Source organism: Bufo gargarizans, chromosome 11 (genome assembly GCF_014858855.1).
Source record: "Bufo gargarizans isolate SCDJY-AF-19 chromosome 11, ASM1485885v1, whole genome shotgun sequence".
In the NCBI taxonomy this organism is placed as follows: Eukaryota; Metazoa; Chordata; class Amphibia; order Anura; family Bufonidae; genus Bufo; species Bufo gargarizans.
The window spans coordinates 43,142,093-43,160,233 of NC_058090.1; the positions used below are offsets into that span (position 1 = coordinate 43,142,093).

At 45.2% G+C, this 18,141-nt stretch overlaps 1 protein-coding gene across 6 annotated transcripts in view; it reads left to right on the forward strand.

Annotated features, from left to right (window-relative positions):
- DPF3 (double PHD fingers 3) overlaps positions 1 to 18,141 on the forward strand; it is a 231,301-nt gene that overhangs the window by 73,294 nt on the left and 139,866 nt on the right. For all 6 annotated transcript variants that reach the window (XR_006387043.1, XR_006387044.1, XM_044271694.1 and 3 more), the window contains one exon: positions 11,430 to 11,590. Coding sequence is in view for 4 of the 6 variants with exons in the window: in XM_044271694.1 (XP_044127629.1) it covers positions 11,430 to 11,590 (161 nt within the window). In the remaining 2 variants the exon portion in view is untranslated. The remainder of the gene's footprint in view (positions 1 to 11,429; positions 11,591 to 18,141) is intronic.

Consider the following 18,141-nt stretch of genomic DNA (forward strand, 5'->3'; position numbering starts at 1 on the left):
CAAACAGGAGTACACAGAGTACAACTCGGTTACCGAGTAGACAAATGTTCCGTGGGGTTATTAGTCCTTAGGCTACTTTCACACCTGCGTTCAGGTGTCCGCTCGTGAGCTCTGTTTGAAGGGGCTCACAAGCGGCCCTGAACGCAGCCGTCTGGCCCTAATGCATTCTCAGTGGAGGCGGATCCACTGAGAATGCATCCGTCTGCCAGCGCTCAGCCTCCGCTCCGCTCAGTGAGCGGACACCTGAACGCTGCAAGCAGCGTTCGGGTGTCCGCCTGGCCGTGCGGAGGCGAGCGGATCCGTTCCGACTTATAATGGAAGCCAATGGGGACGGATCCGCTTGAAGATGACACCATATGGCTCAATCTTCAAGCGGATCCGTCCCCCATTGACTTTCAATGTAAAGTCTGAACGGATCCGCTCAGGCTACTTTCACACTTAGAAAATTTTCAAAGTTATAATGCAGACAGATCCGTTCTGAACGGAGCCACCGTCTGCATTAATATGATCGTTCAGAACGGATCCGCCCGAACGCTAGTGTGAAAGTAGCCTTAGCTGTATTTACCTGGAGGGCAGTGATGTCAGCAGGTCCCTCTAAACACATGGCACGATGTGACCCTCCTTCAGAGAAAAGACACGCACGCTTGCTGGCACAAGCCTTTTAAACTGTAGCCGGTCCCTCCTCTTCCCGACTCTGGAAAGGATCCACTCCCCCTCTTATGGGCTGGCAGCAAATGACCCACAAAACCCTTTAGGGTTCATAGATACCGGGCTTATATCAAACGAGAAGCTGGTGGCAGATTTCCCGGGCTGAGACAGAGCTGTTTCACTGTGGCAGTGGAAAGACTCTCAGCTTGTTGCCTCTCTGTGCCCGCGTGGACAGGAGGTGTCTGTGTAAACTGTACCAAGCTGACCTTACCTGCTCCTCCAGGAGGGTGTAACGTCACGTCTTGGTAACCAGGGACCATACCGCGTCTCGTGAGCTCGACGTAGTTGATGTCAAGCGGGCACGAGGGGTGGTATCCCTCACACCGGGTGTGTGCATTTCACATTATGCAGAACAGCCGGCCTCTAATAGAACAGTCCTATCCTTGTCTGTAATGCCGACAATAATAGGACATATTCTATCATTTTGCAGAACGGCCAATGCGGACATACAGACACGCAATGCACACAGTCTTTCTTTTATTTTATTTTTGCGGCCCCATTGAAGTGAAGTGAACGATACAGACATGGAAAAACAGTTAGGCCTCTTTCACACGGGCGTCAGTTTTTTTGCCCGGATAAGAGGCGGGTGCGTTGCAGGAAAATGCGCGATTTCTCCGTGCGAGTGCAAAACATTGTAATACGTTTTGCACTCGCGTGAGAAAAATCGCGCATGTTTGGTACCCGAACTTCTTCACAGAAGTTCGGGTTTGGGATCGGTGTTCTGTAGATTGTATTATTTTCCCTTATAACATGGTTATAAGGGAAAATAATAGCATTCTGAATACAGAATGCTTAGTATAATAGTGCTGGAAGGGTTAAAAAAAAATAAAAAAGTTAACTCACCTTATCCTCTTGATCGCGTAGTTCCCGGTCGGTCTCTTCTTTAGCTGTGGGCTAAAGGACCTGTGGTGATGGACCATGTGATTGGAGCATGTGATCTGACATCACCACAGGTCATTTAGCCCACAGCTAAAGAAGAGACCGACCGTGAACTACGCGATCAAGAGGATAAGGTCAGTTAACTTTTTTTTATTATTATTTTTTAACCCTTCCAGCACTATTATACTAAGCATACTGTATTCAGAATGCTATTATTTTCCCTTATAAGGGAAAATAATACAGTGAATAGACTGTCACCTAGAACTCATGCGTGAAAATCGCACCGCATCCGCACTTGCTTGCGGATGCTTGCGATTTTCACGCAACCCCATTCATTTCTATGGGGCCTGCGTTACGTGAAAAACGCAGAATATAGAGCATGCTGCGATTTTCACGCAACGCATAAGTGATGCGTGAAAATCACCGCTCATGTGAACAGCCCCATAGAAATGAATGGGTCAGGATTCAGTGCGGGTGCAATGCGTTCACCTCACTCATTGCACCCGCACGGAAAACTCGCCCATGTGAAAGGGGCCTAAGTGTCCCAGCATCAGAGCAAGCCGTGTTTCTTATCGTGCAGCAAGTGGCGGTGATGGCTTCTTTCAGTTTTATGTATACAAAAGTAAACCTCTTCTAGCATTCAGATACATGTCCTATGTGTCTCATTGCCAGCTCAAGCCCTGTTGTTTTGATGTGTGAATTGGCTGTACAGAAATTTGAATTCCATCACACCATTTTTTTGTATTCTTTAGGCTCTATTCGGTCACTGTGTCTCACTGACAATGAGCCAATTAAAGGGAACCTGTCACAGTGACTCAACTCACATACAGGACTCATCTCAGGTTAATTTGCATATGTATCAAATCGGGTTTTTTGCACAATAAAAGCACACAGAGCTATGGGGACTGGGTATTGCGGATGTGCTAGCGGCCATCTAGCAACCCATGTGCTCAGCTCTATACACAAAATCCCGGTGATAGGTTCCCTTAAAAGACTCATGCACACAAACGTGCGCAGGCCGCAATGCACGGTACCTACAGTAGGACTGCCGTATGCGGATGCAGGACCCATTCACTTGAATCAGATATGGAACAAAGATACGGTTGTGTGCATGAGGCCATAATCATTGGTCGAAGTGGGTCACCTGGCTGTCCAAATGATGTAACACAGGCATGCTCAACCTGCGGCCCCCCAGCTGTTGCAAAACTACAACTCCCAGAGCATTGTGGGAGTTGTAGTTTTTCAACAGCTGGAGGGCCGCAGGTTGAGCATGGATCCATTTGGGAAGTTTTTTTTTAAAGGGGTATTCCCATCTCAGACAATGGGGGCAAATAGCTAGGATATGCCCCCATTATCTGATAGGTGGGGGTCCCACCGCTGGGACCTGCACCTACAACGAGAACAAAGCGGGGAGCGCTGTGGCTGGAGGACCCTGGGTTTCCCACCAAGTGCAGCGCCCATAGAAGTGAATGGGAGCGCACCGTGCATGCGCGGCCCATGCTTCCATTCATTTCTATGGGGCAGATGGCAATAGCGGTCAGCTATTTTCGGCGACCCCATAGAAATAAATGGAGGGCGGCTGCGCATGCGCAATGCGTTCATTTCCCGGCTCCGTTCTCATTGTAGGTGCGGGTACCAGCGGTGGGACCCGCACCTATCAGACAATGGGGGCATATTCTAGCGATATGCCCCCATTGTCTGAGATCCTTTAAGAAGCCAGATCACCCCTTGGTGATACTTCTGATGCAAACACAATGCCTTAAAGGGTTGTCCGGCTAAATAGGATACCAGTTAAGTAGATGAGAAATTTTCCATTTGTAAATTGTAGTGCAGATTTTAAAATCTACACAGGACTCATTGAAATCGGCATAAGCTACGCTTCTCTGTGCATGTGACCTAAGGCAGCACCCTGTAAATTTCACAAGTGGTTTTTGCTTTGGTTTTTCATGTGCAGGCTTCTGCTGCAATAATGGCACAGATTTACTAATCCTGTAGATGGCTGATCATGGTGCCTGAGATGACAGCATATTACAGAGCAAAAAGAGCTGAGCATATTAATAGTTGGGGGGATTCAGTATAACTTGAATTTCATTCATTTACATTCCTGCCCATTCTGGGCTTTGAAGTCCAGTTGGCGGTCCTATCAGTGACTGACAGCCTTCCCTCTATGACTGTTTATACAGAGATGGTTGTCAATCACTGATAGGACCTCCTCCTCATAGAGGGGCGGCTGTCAGTCACTGATAGGACCTCCTCCTCATAGAGGGAAGGCTGTCAATCACTGATAGGACCTCCCCCTCATAGAGGGAAGGCTGTCAGTCACTGATAGGACCTCCTCCTCATAGAGGGAAAGCTGTCAATCACTGATAGGACCTCCCCCTCATAGAGGGAAGGCTGTCAATCACTGATAGGACCTCCCCTTCATAGAGGGAAGGCTGTCAATCACTGATAGGACCTCCTCCTCATAGGGTGAAGGCTGTCAGTCACTGATAGGGCCTCCTCCTCATAGAGGGAAAGCTGACAATCACTGATAGGACCTCCTCCTCATAGAGGGAAAGCTGTCAATCACTGATAGGACCTCCCCCTCATAGAGGGAAGGCTGTCAATCACTGATAGGACCTCCCCCTCATAGAGGGAAGGCTGTCAATCACTGATAGGACCTCCCCCTCATAGAGGGAAGGCTGTCAATCACTGATAGGACCTCCTCCTCATAGGGGGAAGGCTGTCAATCACTGATAGGACCTCCTCCTCATAGAGGGAAGGCTGTCAGAACGGAACAGCTGGCCTCTAATAGAACAGTCCTATCTTTGTCCGTAATGCGGACAATAATGGGACATGTTCAATTGTTTTGTAGAACGGACATAAGGAATCTGAATGCACAGACTTCGTTTTTTTTTTGTGGACCCTTTGAAATGAATGGTTCTGCATACGGTCCGCAAAAAAAAAAAACGGAACGTACACAGAAAGAAAATACGTTTGTGTGCATGAGTCCTTAGACAATGCCTCAGGCTTGATAATAAATCTGGTGCTGTGATAGATTTTTTGCCTAACTCTATACCAACTATTGTTTGGCTTTGAGACAGAATTTTATGGCAGAATTGTGATGTTGCATCTTAAGCCCCACCTCCTTGTTGTAAAAACCCTAATTGCAACAATTTGCACCACTTTTCAGGAAGATGTGTGCCCGACAGATCATCCCATGCAGATTAGTGCCCTTTCTCTGCATTACAAGCCATCGTCCCCTTTGGGGAAGCCATAAATCTGTTTGCCTGTTTAGCTCTAGCGCTTATAAACGTGGCATGACTTTGGTAGATTTATCATGCTTGAAGTGGTAGACATGGTGCCACCGCTTATTTAATTAATCGGTGACTGATGCTGTTACTGTTGTGCCTACAGACCGGCCTGCTTTCTAGCACTTTATAACCAGTCTCCCTCTTTGTGAGGCTTCTGTTTAGACTCCATATCATGAGGTGACAGCAGAGCAGAGGGATATTTACACGTTGTTCCCAAACTCTGCGCTCTTGGAGCCTCGTTTTTGTTAACTCTTGTAGTATTGGCAGGCAGCTCGTGGACGCCAAATCCTCTTTTTATTTCATTTCATAATTCCTGCTCTCCCGGTTGCCTGGAATCTTGCAGAGGAAGTAATTATCTCGTGGACAGCAGGGTCCTTCTGTGGATCATTTGCTGTCGGTAGGAGCGATGGGGGAAATTTATGAGCCAAATTATCTTTTCAATAAAGCCCTGCAGACAGCGCTTGGGAATCGGTGACAGCTAGAATGTAAAGGTGTGCTGGTGCCTCCTCGCACTGGAGTCCTCTCGTTAACCCTTTAGTTACTTTAAGATTTTTAATTTCACCACGGCGGCTGTAATGTTATGCGTGTGGTGCCAGCAGCTAGCTTTCCGGAAGGTATCCAGGCAAAAGGAAGCCAACGACCAGTATCGTGGAGGCCCAAAACAAGGGAATCCGAGGACCCGAATACTTTTTCAGATTCTGTCAGCAGGAGTTCCTTTTGAATAAAAGGCATTTAAAGCATGTTGTAGACATTTAAAAGATTAAAATGTAAAAATGTCAGCGCCATTGCTTTCAGGGAACTTCAGATCCTGCTTTATATAAAACAAAAATTCCGGGCTGTGCATTCAACGGTTTGTGCATTTGCTTTTATATGTACACATTTGCCAAGGCTCACAATGAGTGCACATAATACTCCAAGTTTATTTGTTCTTTTAATTCTTGAGCTGTGTTCACACCTTATATACTTAGGGAGTTAGTTTATAGCTAAGATGGGAGAAAGCAGACAACTGCATTCTTGCAGTGTGAACAGGGCCAAAAGAGTTAAAGAGGTTTTCCAAGATTATGATATTGATGGCCTTTCCCAGGATAGGTCATCAATATCAGGTTGGCGGGGGTCTGAAACTCATTACCCCTGACTATCAACTGTATGAGGAGGCCGCGGCAAGACAACTTATGAAGCACAGCGCTCTGCATTGCATAGCGGCTGTGCTTGGTATTGCAGCTCAGCCCCATTCTCCTGAATAGGAATAAGGCTCAGTTCACACGGGCGAGATTTCTGCACGGGTGCAATGCGGGAGGTGAACGCATTGCACCCACACTGAATCTGGACCCATTAATTTCTTTGGGGCTGTGCACATGAGCAGTGATTTTCATGCATCACTTATGCGTTGCGTGAAAATCGCAGCATGCTCTATATTGTGCATTTATCACGTCAACGCAGGCGCCATAGAAGTGAATGGGGCTGAGTGAAAATCGCAAGCATCCGCAATCAAGTGTGGATGCGGTGCGATTTTGACGCATGGTTGCTAGGTGACAGTCTATTCACTGTATTTTCCCTTATAACATAAGGGAAAATAATAGCATTCTTTAATACAGAATGCATAGTAAGTGGTCAATTGAGGGTTAAAAAAAATAAATAAAAAATTAACTCACCTTCTCCTCTTGATCGCGTAGCTGCCGGTCTCTTCTTACTACTTTAATCATGAGCTGCCAGCTAAAGGACCTGTGGTGACGTCAGTTCACATGGTCCAATCACATGATTGTGATTGGACCATGTGATCTGACGTCACCACAGGTCCTTTAAGCCGGCAGCTCATGATTAAAGAAGTAAGAAGAGACCGGCAGCTACGCGATCAAGAGGAGAAGGTGAGTTAATTTTTTATTTATTTTTTTTAACCCTCAATTGACCACTTACTATGCATTCTGTATTAAAGAATGCTATTAATTTCCCTTATAACCATGTTATAAGGGAAAATAAACACATCTACACAAACACCGAACCCAAACCTGAACTTGTGTGAAGAAGTTTGGGTCTGGGTACCACAGTCAGTTTTTTATCACGCCACGCGCGTGCAAAATGCATTGCATCTCGCGCGGGTTTGCCGCAACGCATCCGGACCTTATCCAGACACGCTCATGTGAACTCAGCGTAAGGGATCATGCACACGACCGTGCCGTGTTTTTCAGTCTAAAAATTACGGATCCGCAAAACACAGATGCCGCCCGTGTGGGTCATAAAAGAAATGCCTATTCTCGTCTGCAAAACAGACAAGAATAGGACATGTTCTATTTTCTTTGCGGCCCCACAGAACGGAGCAATGGATGCAGACAGCACACAGAGTGTTGTCTGCATCTTTTGTGGCCCCGTTTAAAGTGAATGAGTCTGCATCCGAGTCGCAAAAAATGCGGCTTGGGTGCGGAACCAAACAATGTGCATGAGCCCTAAGCTTGTCACGGTGGGGAGTGGGGGAAACTCCCCACCCTAAAATAAAGGTTAATCGGGGAAGCAGCTAGGCCAGGATGCCGGGATAAGGGAGCAGGTCCCCTCCTGAAGCGTCCCTAATCCTCGCCCTAACTCCTCACCATATGAGCGGACCTGGATGGTACCCAGTATACCTAGGACCCCGAGTCGCCCTGATAATCCTTCAAAAAGCAGGGGAGAGACGACCTGTTCTTCCCCGACGCGGATGAACCAGAGTCTCCCACAGCCCCCTTTCAGAGAAAACAACAGACAGGGAAAATGTCTAGCAGACGTGTAACAACGCACTAGTCATACACCACACCCTGAACATAAACCCACACCAGAAATACAACAAGAGAGGTGAGGGTACATAGAGGAAAAAGGGGAGACAATCTATGTCCAACAAGGAGGCCCTTAAAGACTGGGCAGGTTTACCCAGGAAAGAAGCAGAGCTCCATCACCAAACAAGGCTGGAGTACAACTGGCTCCAGCCAGGAAGCCACAGGTAATATCCACATAGTGGCCACACCCAGGACACACCTAAATCCCCACCAGCTAGAAGATTAACCCCTTGCTCATTAAACAGCAGGGAGACGCACCTAAAAGGGGAAGTGCACATGCAAACCGAAAACTACACGTTGCCCCCAGGCAACCAGTCTGCACAACAACCGCGTCACAGTCAAACAACAATATGACCGTGACAAAGCTGCACACTTGCAGAAGCACCATGGCTGCTTTAAACAGCTGATCTGCAGGGTTGTCGGGAGTCAGACTCCTGCACACTCAGAATAACCGTTAAGCCCTTAACCATTACAAAGGGTGGGGGGACGTCTGAATTTTATGTTTGTGATACAAAGCTCCAAATCCTTAGCATGGCTGCCACTATAGGCAGTTTATGTATGCAGTAAGTTCCCTTGCTCCATCTAGTGGTGACTGCAGGCAGTCGGCATGGTATGTTTTAATCAAAACTTTATCAAAAAGTAATCAGCACTTTCACATGCAGTATTTTGGTCCGTATTTGTAAGCCAAACCAGTGATGGAAAATAAAATAGAGAAAACATGTATTATGAAAAGATTTGTTACCTCTTTTGGTTTACAAGTCCTGATACTGCCATGTGAAATTTAAACACATTTCTGATGTACCATCATGAAAAGCCATCCTGTGCCATGGTCTTTATTTCCAGGGCCTAAATAACAATTGTGTGCTTCTCACCAACTTGTTTTCTGTAGGAGTTTATAAGTCTCATATCATACAGCAGAAATGTTGTTCCAGTCTTCATGATAACATTGCTTTATTTAATTGACATTTAAGGGCATTTGTTTTTGCACAGCTCCCGTGAGATCCCCTCACAGCATCTTAATGTGGTTGAGGTCTGGACTGTGACATGAAAATTTGGTATTTCCTTAGACATTAAGATGTCCGTTCGCTGCTTGGCATCATTTTCCTGTTGTAAGTCCTAATTTCGTCTGAGCTTAAGCTGCTGGACAGATGGGCTCAGATTTATCTCACATAGTCTGGCAGAAAGGTCATTGTTGTCTCAATGTATCCCAGGTCCTAGGGCTGCAGAACAAGCCCCAACCATCGCTTCTCCACCATCCTGTTTGACAGCTGGTATGAGGTGTGCATAGTGACATGCTGTGGTATGGGAAAACCGGACATCTCCACTTTCCTGAAATTCCTATTCCTGTGTTGACAAGCAACTTTCTTGAAGTCTCTTAATTTGTTAAAAACTTCTCTGTAGAATGGTGAATTTCAAATTATTTGGAAATGGCCTTACAACCCTCCCTAAAGTTTGTTTTCTAGGATCATGGCTGATGTCCATTCTGCTTGGCATAATGTAGACACACAGAACTGCCACAAGTTCTGCTTTTAGAGTGACCCTACACATATCAGTTCATGGCATGCATCTAAGATTCATATGGGCTCTGTTCTTAAAGGTGTTTTCTAGGAATTGATAATGATGACCTATCCTCAGGATAGGTCATCATTATCACATTGGTGGGGTTTGAGTCCACCCCCCCCCCCAGCTCTGGTGAGCTCCGCTGGCTCCCTGCATTTCTCCAAGCCCTGCACAGTACGTTGTATAGCAGCTGAGCATGTAAATGTACCTTAAAGGATAACTGTCATATTTTTTTATTTGCTAGTTTATTAGAGCTAGGCATGTATGCCTAAGTTAGTCTGTCAATGATTATCAAAAGATCTGTAATTACCCTTTAAAAACAGCTTTCATTAATGTCTCCTGTCCCTTTCCACTGCTCCTTTAAAAGACCGTTACTAGGGCTTATCTGTCTCCCAACTTAATGTAAACAGAAGACAGAGGCGTGGTCCTCCACACTGCATGCCTGAGTGAGGAGGCGTGTCTCTCAGTAATCCAATCTGATTGGCAGGCAGGGAGCTGCTGGTTACAGCATGTTTGTATGTGACCTGAGGAGCCATCTTGAGAAGATCCTCATAATGTAGGATTCAAAACAGCCATAACTAAGGGGAAAACTCAAGGAAAACAGTGGTAAATGAAGAAACTAAAGATTGCTTTATGCATAATGCTGCTGCAGCAGTAACATATGCTAAAATTATTATAATTTTATTGACATTGAAACGGGCACGTGTATGAAGCCTAACTGCAGATATAAGAGGGTGGAACGGAACCCCGTTTGTGTACAGGGACTAAACTTTAAAATAGGAAGCCACCACAAAAGGAAAGACCAATTCTTCTTATTTCACTTGAATGTCTATTAATTTGATATTATTTTTGCACCCCTTTGTTAAAGTCTCAGCATTCAGCAATATGTTAATTTGCATTTTGTCACCAACAAATGAAATGTGTTCTGTACCTGAACGCTTCCAGGCTTTTGTCATATGTAACTTACAAGCAGATGGTCTGCAGAATACCAGGCCTACCCTTCATATACCGCCTGACTGCCTGGTCACCCTGACCAGGCGGGCAGGTGGTATATAAATTGAAGGGGCAATACTGCCTGGTATATGGACAGCAGAGATGGCATCCTCTGGGCAGTACTGTCTATAGTCATCCTTCACCAGCACCCTGACTGCCATCTGCTTGGCCTGGCTCTCATGGCACTTCACTGCCTGCTGCTTGGCTATCAGTGACTCACCCCACACCTAACACTCAGGGTCAGGGAGGTGGCAGTCAACGTGCCTGTGAAGGATGAATTGACCATAGACAGTACTGCCCAGAGGATGCCATATCTGCTGTCCATATAATACCAGGCAGTATTGCCTCTTCATATACCGCCTGGTCACCCCACACCTAACACTCAGGGAGTACTGTCACACTGACTGTCAGTCACTCACTGTGTTAGTGTCGCTCTCGCTCATTCATTTAGGCTGCCTGTGGTTGTGGAGTCCTGAAGCGGCCGGCACACTGCAGGCGGCTCTTCTTCTTGCTCCGACTCCGCAATGTCTTTCCCGCCTGGAAGGTGGGCGGAGCTTCGTACTGCCGTGCGCGACCCGGCCCTGGTGATTCATCAGGGCGCGTGCATGCTCCAGATAGATACCGCTCCTCACTCTGCGGCGCTCCGCAGTGCAGCAGCTGCAGAGCAGAGGCAGAACTCAGTTCACAGATTTCCAGGCCCCCCCCCCCCCCCCCCCGCGGATGCCCATGATCGGGCTGGTATTTTGTAATAATCGTTGTTTAGTTCCTGACCGCATAATCATGAAAGATATGATATTGGCTTATCAATATGTTAGAGTGTTCAATACTTCGCTATCACATGTTCTTCTGTACTGAGGTAGTCTTATTTCTTTATCAATGGACTGAATGGTATACAGAACAGGACTGCTGAGGCCAGTGATAGGCTGCAGTAGTCACAAAAGGACATTGCAATGTATACACATAATGGTAAGAGGATGAGAGGTGTGCTGAAAAAAACAGCACTGGGGAAAAGTATATGATTATTTTTTATTTTATACAATGAATAAGCTTGGGGCAAAGTTTAATATAACACGGCCAACCCATTTATATTTTACTTGACACAATGTATACACACTTGTGTATGATTATTATTCCTATGTGTGTTCCTAACAGTATGTTAGATACTTACCCAGTGTTGTAATGGTTTTCTTTGCAGACTTGGGGATCAGTTCTACAAAGAAGCGATTGAGCACTGTCGCAACTACAACGCAAGGCTATGTGCTGAACGCAGTGTTCGCCTCCCTTTTCTTGACTCACAGACTGGTGTAGCCCAGAACAACTGCTACATCTGGATGGAGAAAAGGCACAGAGGACCAGGTATCGGTCATCAAAAATGCAAACATAGTATATAAGGCCGAAAAAAAAGATTTGTTCATCCAGTTCAGCCTGTTATCCTGCAAGTTGATCCAGAGAAAGGCAAAATATAAAACCTGTGAGGTAGAAGACAATTTTCCCCACTTAAGGGGAAAAATGTTTTTTTTCCCGACTACATTCAGGCAGATAACCCCTGGATCAACGACCCCTCTCTAGTAGCTATAACCTGTAACATTATTACACTCCAGAAATACATCCAGGCCCCTCTTGAACTCTTTTTTAGTGAACTCACCATCACCACCTTCTCAGGCAGAGAGTTCCATAGTCTCACTGCTCTTACCGTAAAGAATCTTTTATGTTTGGGTACAAACCTTCTTTCCTCCAGACGCAGAGGATGTCCCATTGTCACAGTCCTGGAGATACATTGATGATGGGAGAGATCTCTGTACTGACCCCTGATATATTTATACATAGTAATTAGATCTCTGTACTGACCCCTGATATATTTATACATAGTAATTAGATCTCCCCTCAGTCGTCTTTTTTTCTAAAGTGAATAACCCTAATGTTGATAATCTTTCAGGGTACTGTAGTCCCCCGATTCCAGTTATTACTTTAGTTGCCCTCCTCTGAACCCTTTCCAGCTCTGCCTTGTTCACAGGAGACCAGAACTGTACACAGTACTCCATGTGTGGTCTGACTAGTGATTTGTAAGGTGGTAGGACTATGTTCTCATCACGGCCATCTATGCCCCTTTTGATGCAACCCATTATCTTATTGGCCTTGGCAGCAGCTGCCTGACACTGGTTTTTACAGTTTAGTTTGCTGTCCACTAAAATTCCTAGGTCCTTTTCCATGTCAGTGTTACCCAGTGTTTTACCTTTTAGTATGTACGGGTGACTTGCATTATTCCTTCCCATGTGCATAACCTTACATTTGTCAGTGTTAAACCTCATCTGCCACTTCTCTGCCCAAGCCTGCAATCTATACAGATCCCTCTGTAGTAGTATACTGTCCTCTTCCGTGCTAATTACTTTACACAGTTTAGTGTCATCTGCAAAAATTGATATTTTACTGTGCAAGCCTTCTACAAGATCATTAATAAATATATTGGAGAATAGGGCCCAATACTGACCCCTGAGGTACTCCACTAGTGACAGTGACCCAATCTGAGTGTGTACCATTAATAACCACCCTCTGTTTTCTATTACTGAGCCAGTTACTTACCCACATACAGACATGTTCTCCCAGTCCGAGCATTCTCATTTTATATACTAACCTTTCATGCGGTACAGTGTCAAATGCTTTGGAGAAGTCCAGATATACGACATCTATTGATTCGCCGCTGTCAAGTCTAGAACTTACCTCCTCATAGAAACTGATTTAGTTTGACATGACCGATCCCTCATTAAACCATGCCGATATGGCGTTATTTGCTTATTTTCATTGAGGTACTCCAAGATAGCATCTCTTAGAAAACCTTCAAACTGTTTACCCACAACCGATCTTAAACTTACCGGCCTATAGTTTCCAGGCTCTGTTTTTGGACCCTTTTTGTATATTGGCACCACATTTGCTATGTGCCAATCCTGTGGAACATTCCCTGTCAGTATAGAGTTCTTAAATATCAGAAATAAGGGTCTGGCTATTACATTACTTAATTCTCTTAGGATACGTGGGTGTATGCCATCTTTTTAGGACGCCGCTGTACTTCCTGAGTCAGACAGGGCCCTTTTAATGGGGAATTTACTTTTACATTCTGCATTTCATCTGACAGTTTATTTTCCTCAGTGAATACAGTGGAACAGTGGAGAAAAAAATATTTAATAGCTTTGCTTTCTCGCTTTCTCCTCGTCGCTCTCTGCAACTCCCCCCTCATTACTCTGTAAAGGGGCGACACCTTCAGATTTATACTTTTTACCATTTATATAATTGAAGAACATTTTAGGGTTAGTTTTGCTCTCTTTGGCAATGAATCTCTCTGTCTCTAGTTTGGCCACTTTTATTTATTTTTTACATATTCAATTTTTTTCCTTTATAGTTTTTCAGTGCTTCCTCGCTACCCTCCTGTTTTAGTGATTTAAATGCTTTCTTTTTGTCATTTATTGCTTTCTTTACAGTTCTATTTATCCACATTGGTTTCTTCTTGTCCCATAACCTTTTTTCCCCCCATAAAGTATGTACCTCTCACAATTAGATGTTAAGATGCTTTTAAAAAATGTCTTATTTTGTGGCTCTATTTTTGAGGACTTTGTCCCAGTTAGTTAGGCCTATGGCTTCTCTTAGTTGGCTATATTTAGCTTTTTTGAAGATTGGTATTTTTGTTCCTTCCTGAAGAAACGCTCTTTTGAATGACAATTGGAAGGTTATTACTTTATGGTCACTATTTCCCAGATGCCCCCCAACCTGCACATCTGTCGTTCAGTCAGGTCTATTGGTTAATACTAAGTCCAGTATGGCCGTCCCTCTAGTCGGGTCCTGAACCAGTTGGGAGAGGTAATTGTCTTTGGTTATTGCCAAGAACCTGTTTCTCTTATGAGATATACAAGTTTGTTTCCCAGTCTATATCTGGGTAGTTAAAGTCCCCCATAATAACCACCTCATTATGATTTGCCGCCTCGTCTATCTCGTTTAGTAGTAGATTTTCTGTGGACTCTGGTATATTAGGTGGTTTATAATAAACTCCTATTAGTATTTTATTAATGTTTTTGCCTCCATGTATTTCTACACACAGTGACTGCACATGTTCATGTCCCTCACTTATATCTTCTCGGACTGTGGGCTTTAGACAGGACTTTACATAAAGGCAGACCCCTCCCCCTCTCCGGTTTTTGCGATCCTTTCTAAACAGACTGTAACCCTGTACGTTAACCGCCCAGTCATAGCTATCATCCAGCCATGTCTCAGTTATTCCCACTATGTCATAGTTCTCCTCAGACATCACTAATTCCAGCTCCCCAGTTTTATTAGTCAGGCTTCTGGCATTAGTATACTGTACATACATTTAAGAGGTTTATGTATATTTTTTACCCTACACCTTTCCTTCTGAACTGTTCTAGTCCCTCCTTTCATTCCTCCCCCAGTCCCACTACCTTGCCCAGGTCTCTATCTGCACTATCTTCCCCTCCTATAATGTAATTACCCTCCCCCCAGTCCCTAGTTTAAACACACCTTCTACCCATCTTCTCCCCCAACACAGCTGCGCCTTCCACATTGAGGTGCAGACCATCCCTACGATAGAGCCTGTAGCCGAGAGAGAAGTCAGCCCAGTTCTCCAGGAACCCAAACCCCTCCTTCCTACACCAGTTTTTGAGCCACTTGTTAATCTCCCACTGCCTTTCTTGTGTGGCTCGTGGTACAGGTAGTATTTCGGAAAATTCTACCTTTGAGGTCCTTGCCCTAAGCTTTTGACCTAAAACCTGCAGCAGTGCTCTCCCTGATCTGACATCCCCCTCATCTGCCAACCTTGCAAACTTGTTGGTGTGTGTCAGATAAGGGCTAGCCTCCCTGGCACTCTTCCCTCTACCCCGCTTACTAACTGTTATCCAGCTAGCTACCTCACTTTCCTCAGCCTCCTCGCTACCACGCTTCCCCTCATCTACCCCATAGAGTGCTTGCTCAGTGAGCAGCAAACTCTTTTCCAAATTGTGAACGCCTCTCAGTGTTGAAACTTGCCCGGTTAGATACTTTGATGTGCGATTCCAAACGGGCAATTTGCTCACATTTTGAACAAAGATATGCACCCTCAAACGGCTGTTCCAGGACTGCATACATTAGACAAGATGTGCACTGGTCTGCGTTGTCAATAATGGAACACATACTAAATGGGGATTACGCAAGAAAAGAGAAAAATACAATATAATGCAGTGATAAGAAAATTATTTACTGCAGTCCCCCACTAAAGTCCTGTAATCTGAAGTCACTTAATCTAAATTCACACACTTAATACAAAATGAAAAGTCTGTGAATTCATGTGGTGTAATTAAACGAACTGACCAGCGGGGTCCCACACCCTGCACCCCTGTAGACCAGTTGATCAGCTCAGCAGTAGCCTTGGCATCGGAAACAGACAGTTGTAGTAATAATAATCTTTGTTTATATAGCGCCAACATATTCCGCTGTGCACTACAATCGGGGTGTTCAAGTACAAACAGAGTCCTAAATAATAACATAGCAGAAAACAGGTCAACAATTAAAACAAGAGGAATGAGGGCCCTGTCCACAAGAGCTTACAATCTATGAGAAGATGGGGGTGACACAGTAGGTAAAAAGTGCTTGTTTCATACAATGGTCTGGCCATCATTACACAGTGGGGGAGAAGATATAAGGCTGCATGAGCCAGTCAGCAGCCGATATCTGTAGTGCTTCTAAATGCATAGGGTGTGGTGGACACAGGTTCAGAGGAATAATTCTGAAGGGGGTTGAATGGAGAAGGGTTAGATCAGGGGATGCAATAGGCTAACCTAAAAAGATGTGTTTTACGGAGCGCTAAAAACTGTGGATGTTATGGATTAACCTAATTGCATGGGTAGGGCATTCCAGAGAACTGGGGCAGCTCGGGAGAAGTCTTGGAGACGAGTGAGAGGTTTGGATTACGGTAGATGTTAGTTGTAAGTCATTAGCTGAACGGAGGGCACAGGTAGGATAGGTGACAGATGAGGGAGAAGATGTGGGAGGGTGCAGCACAGTGTAGGGGTTTGTGGGTGAGAATGACCAGTTTAAATTGAATCCTGTACTGTATGGGCAACAAGTGCAATGACTGGCACAGGGCAGAGGCATCAGAGTACTGGTTAGACAGATAGATGAACTTGGCTGCTGCATTCAGGAGAGATTGATGAGGGGAGAGTCTGGGGGAGCTGGAGGGGAGGCCAATTAGTAATGAGTTACAATAATGAAGGCGGGAATCCATCAGGGCAACAATGAGAGTTTTTGTTGTTTCCACAGTAGATTCTAGAGATGTTTTTGAGGTGCAAGCAGCATGAGCGGCCAAAAGATTGAATGTAGGATGTAAAGGGAAGATCAGTGTCAAACATAACACTGAGACAGAGGGCTTGCTGCCCAGGAGTTATGATAGTGCCACACACTGGGAAGGAGATATCGGGTTTAGGTAGGTTAGTGGAAGTAGAGAACACCAGTAGTTCATTTTTTTGAAAGATTTATTTTAAGATAGAGAGAGGACATAATGTTATAGACAGCAGACTGGTGGACTGTAGTACATCAAGGGTAATGTCACAGGAAGCAGTATATAGTTGGGTGTCATCGGCATAGAGATGGTACTGGAAACCAAATCTGCTGATAGTCTGTCCAATAGGGGCTGTGTAGAGAGAAAGAGGAGAGTATCAAGGACTGTATCAAGGAGAGTATCAAGGAGAGTATCAAGAACCCAAACCGCAAGGAGAGGAGGGGAGGTAGAGCCAGAGAATGATACACTACAAGAGCAGTCAGAGAGGAAGAAAACCAAGAACGAATGTGTCCGTAAGGCCGATAGATTGGAGCATGGTGAGGAGTAGATGGTGGTCTACAGTGTCAAAAGCAGCAGATAGATCAAGGAGTAATCAATTAGTAAAGAGTGGTCACCATTGCATTTTGCTGTCAGGAGGTCATTTGTCACTTTGGTGAGGGCAGTTTCTGTAGTATGTAGGGTGTAAAAAACAGATTTGTAATGGATCAAGGAGAGAGTGAGTGGAGAGATAGGGGATGAGGTGAGAGTAGACCAGACGCTCCAGGAGATTAGAGACATGTCTGTAGTTAGCTGCAGGATGGGTCGAGAAGTTTTTTTTTAAATAATGGGGTTATGACAGAATGTTTGAAAGAAGAGGGGAAGATACCAAGAGAAAGAGAGAGATTGAAGATTTGGGTTAGGTAAGTGGTGACAGCTGGAACGAGAGAATGTGGAGAGTGAGCCAGGGGAGGTGTGAGTGGCAAAGGGATCAATGACACTTAAAGGATAACTGTTGTATTTTTAATATCACCTTGGTGGCCCTATTTCAATTTTTACTGTGTATTCAATTACCCCTTAATTCCACATTTTTGTTCCCTGTACTGCCTACTTTTACCTGTGATTAAAATAGGTTTGCTAGGCAGGGTCCGTCTATCTGTTGATAGACTGAGCACGCAGTGTGCAGGCTCACATTACTGACAGCCAGGGACTGTAAGTAAATGATTAAAGCCAGGTCCTCCCCAGCAGCTGATAGCAGTGCCTGGGCTGTGTGCACTTCTCCCTGTCCCTGCGCTTGGCAGACGCTCCCTCACTCAGCAGAGCTGAAGAATGCAGAGTTGAAGCAGCGCAGACCAGGGAAGGGAGATATGCCGTCTCCTCAGTGTATAAATGAAAGCAACATGTGGTAAGAGGACCCCTTTGTGCTGCAGGAGATTAACCCTTTAGGGGGGAGGGCTCTGGTTACTGACACTTTTGGGGGGCTATTGTTACTGGCTAGTGAGGGCAGGCGGGATTAGCCTCAGGCTGAGGGCAGTGGCGGCCATCTTAACTGAATAGTGAAATTGCAGTTTTATGCAGACTGGTTGCGAAGGCCTGAATCTTATTAAATATGGGG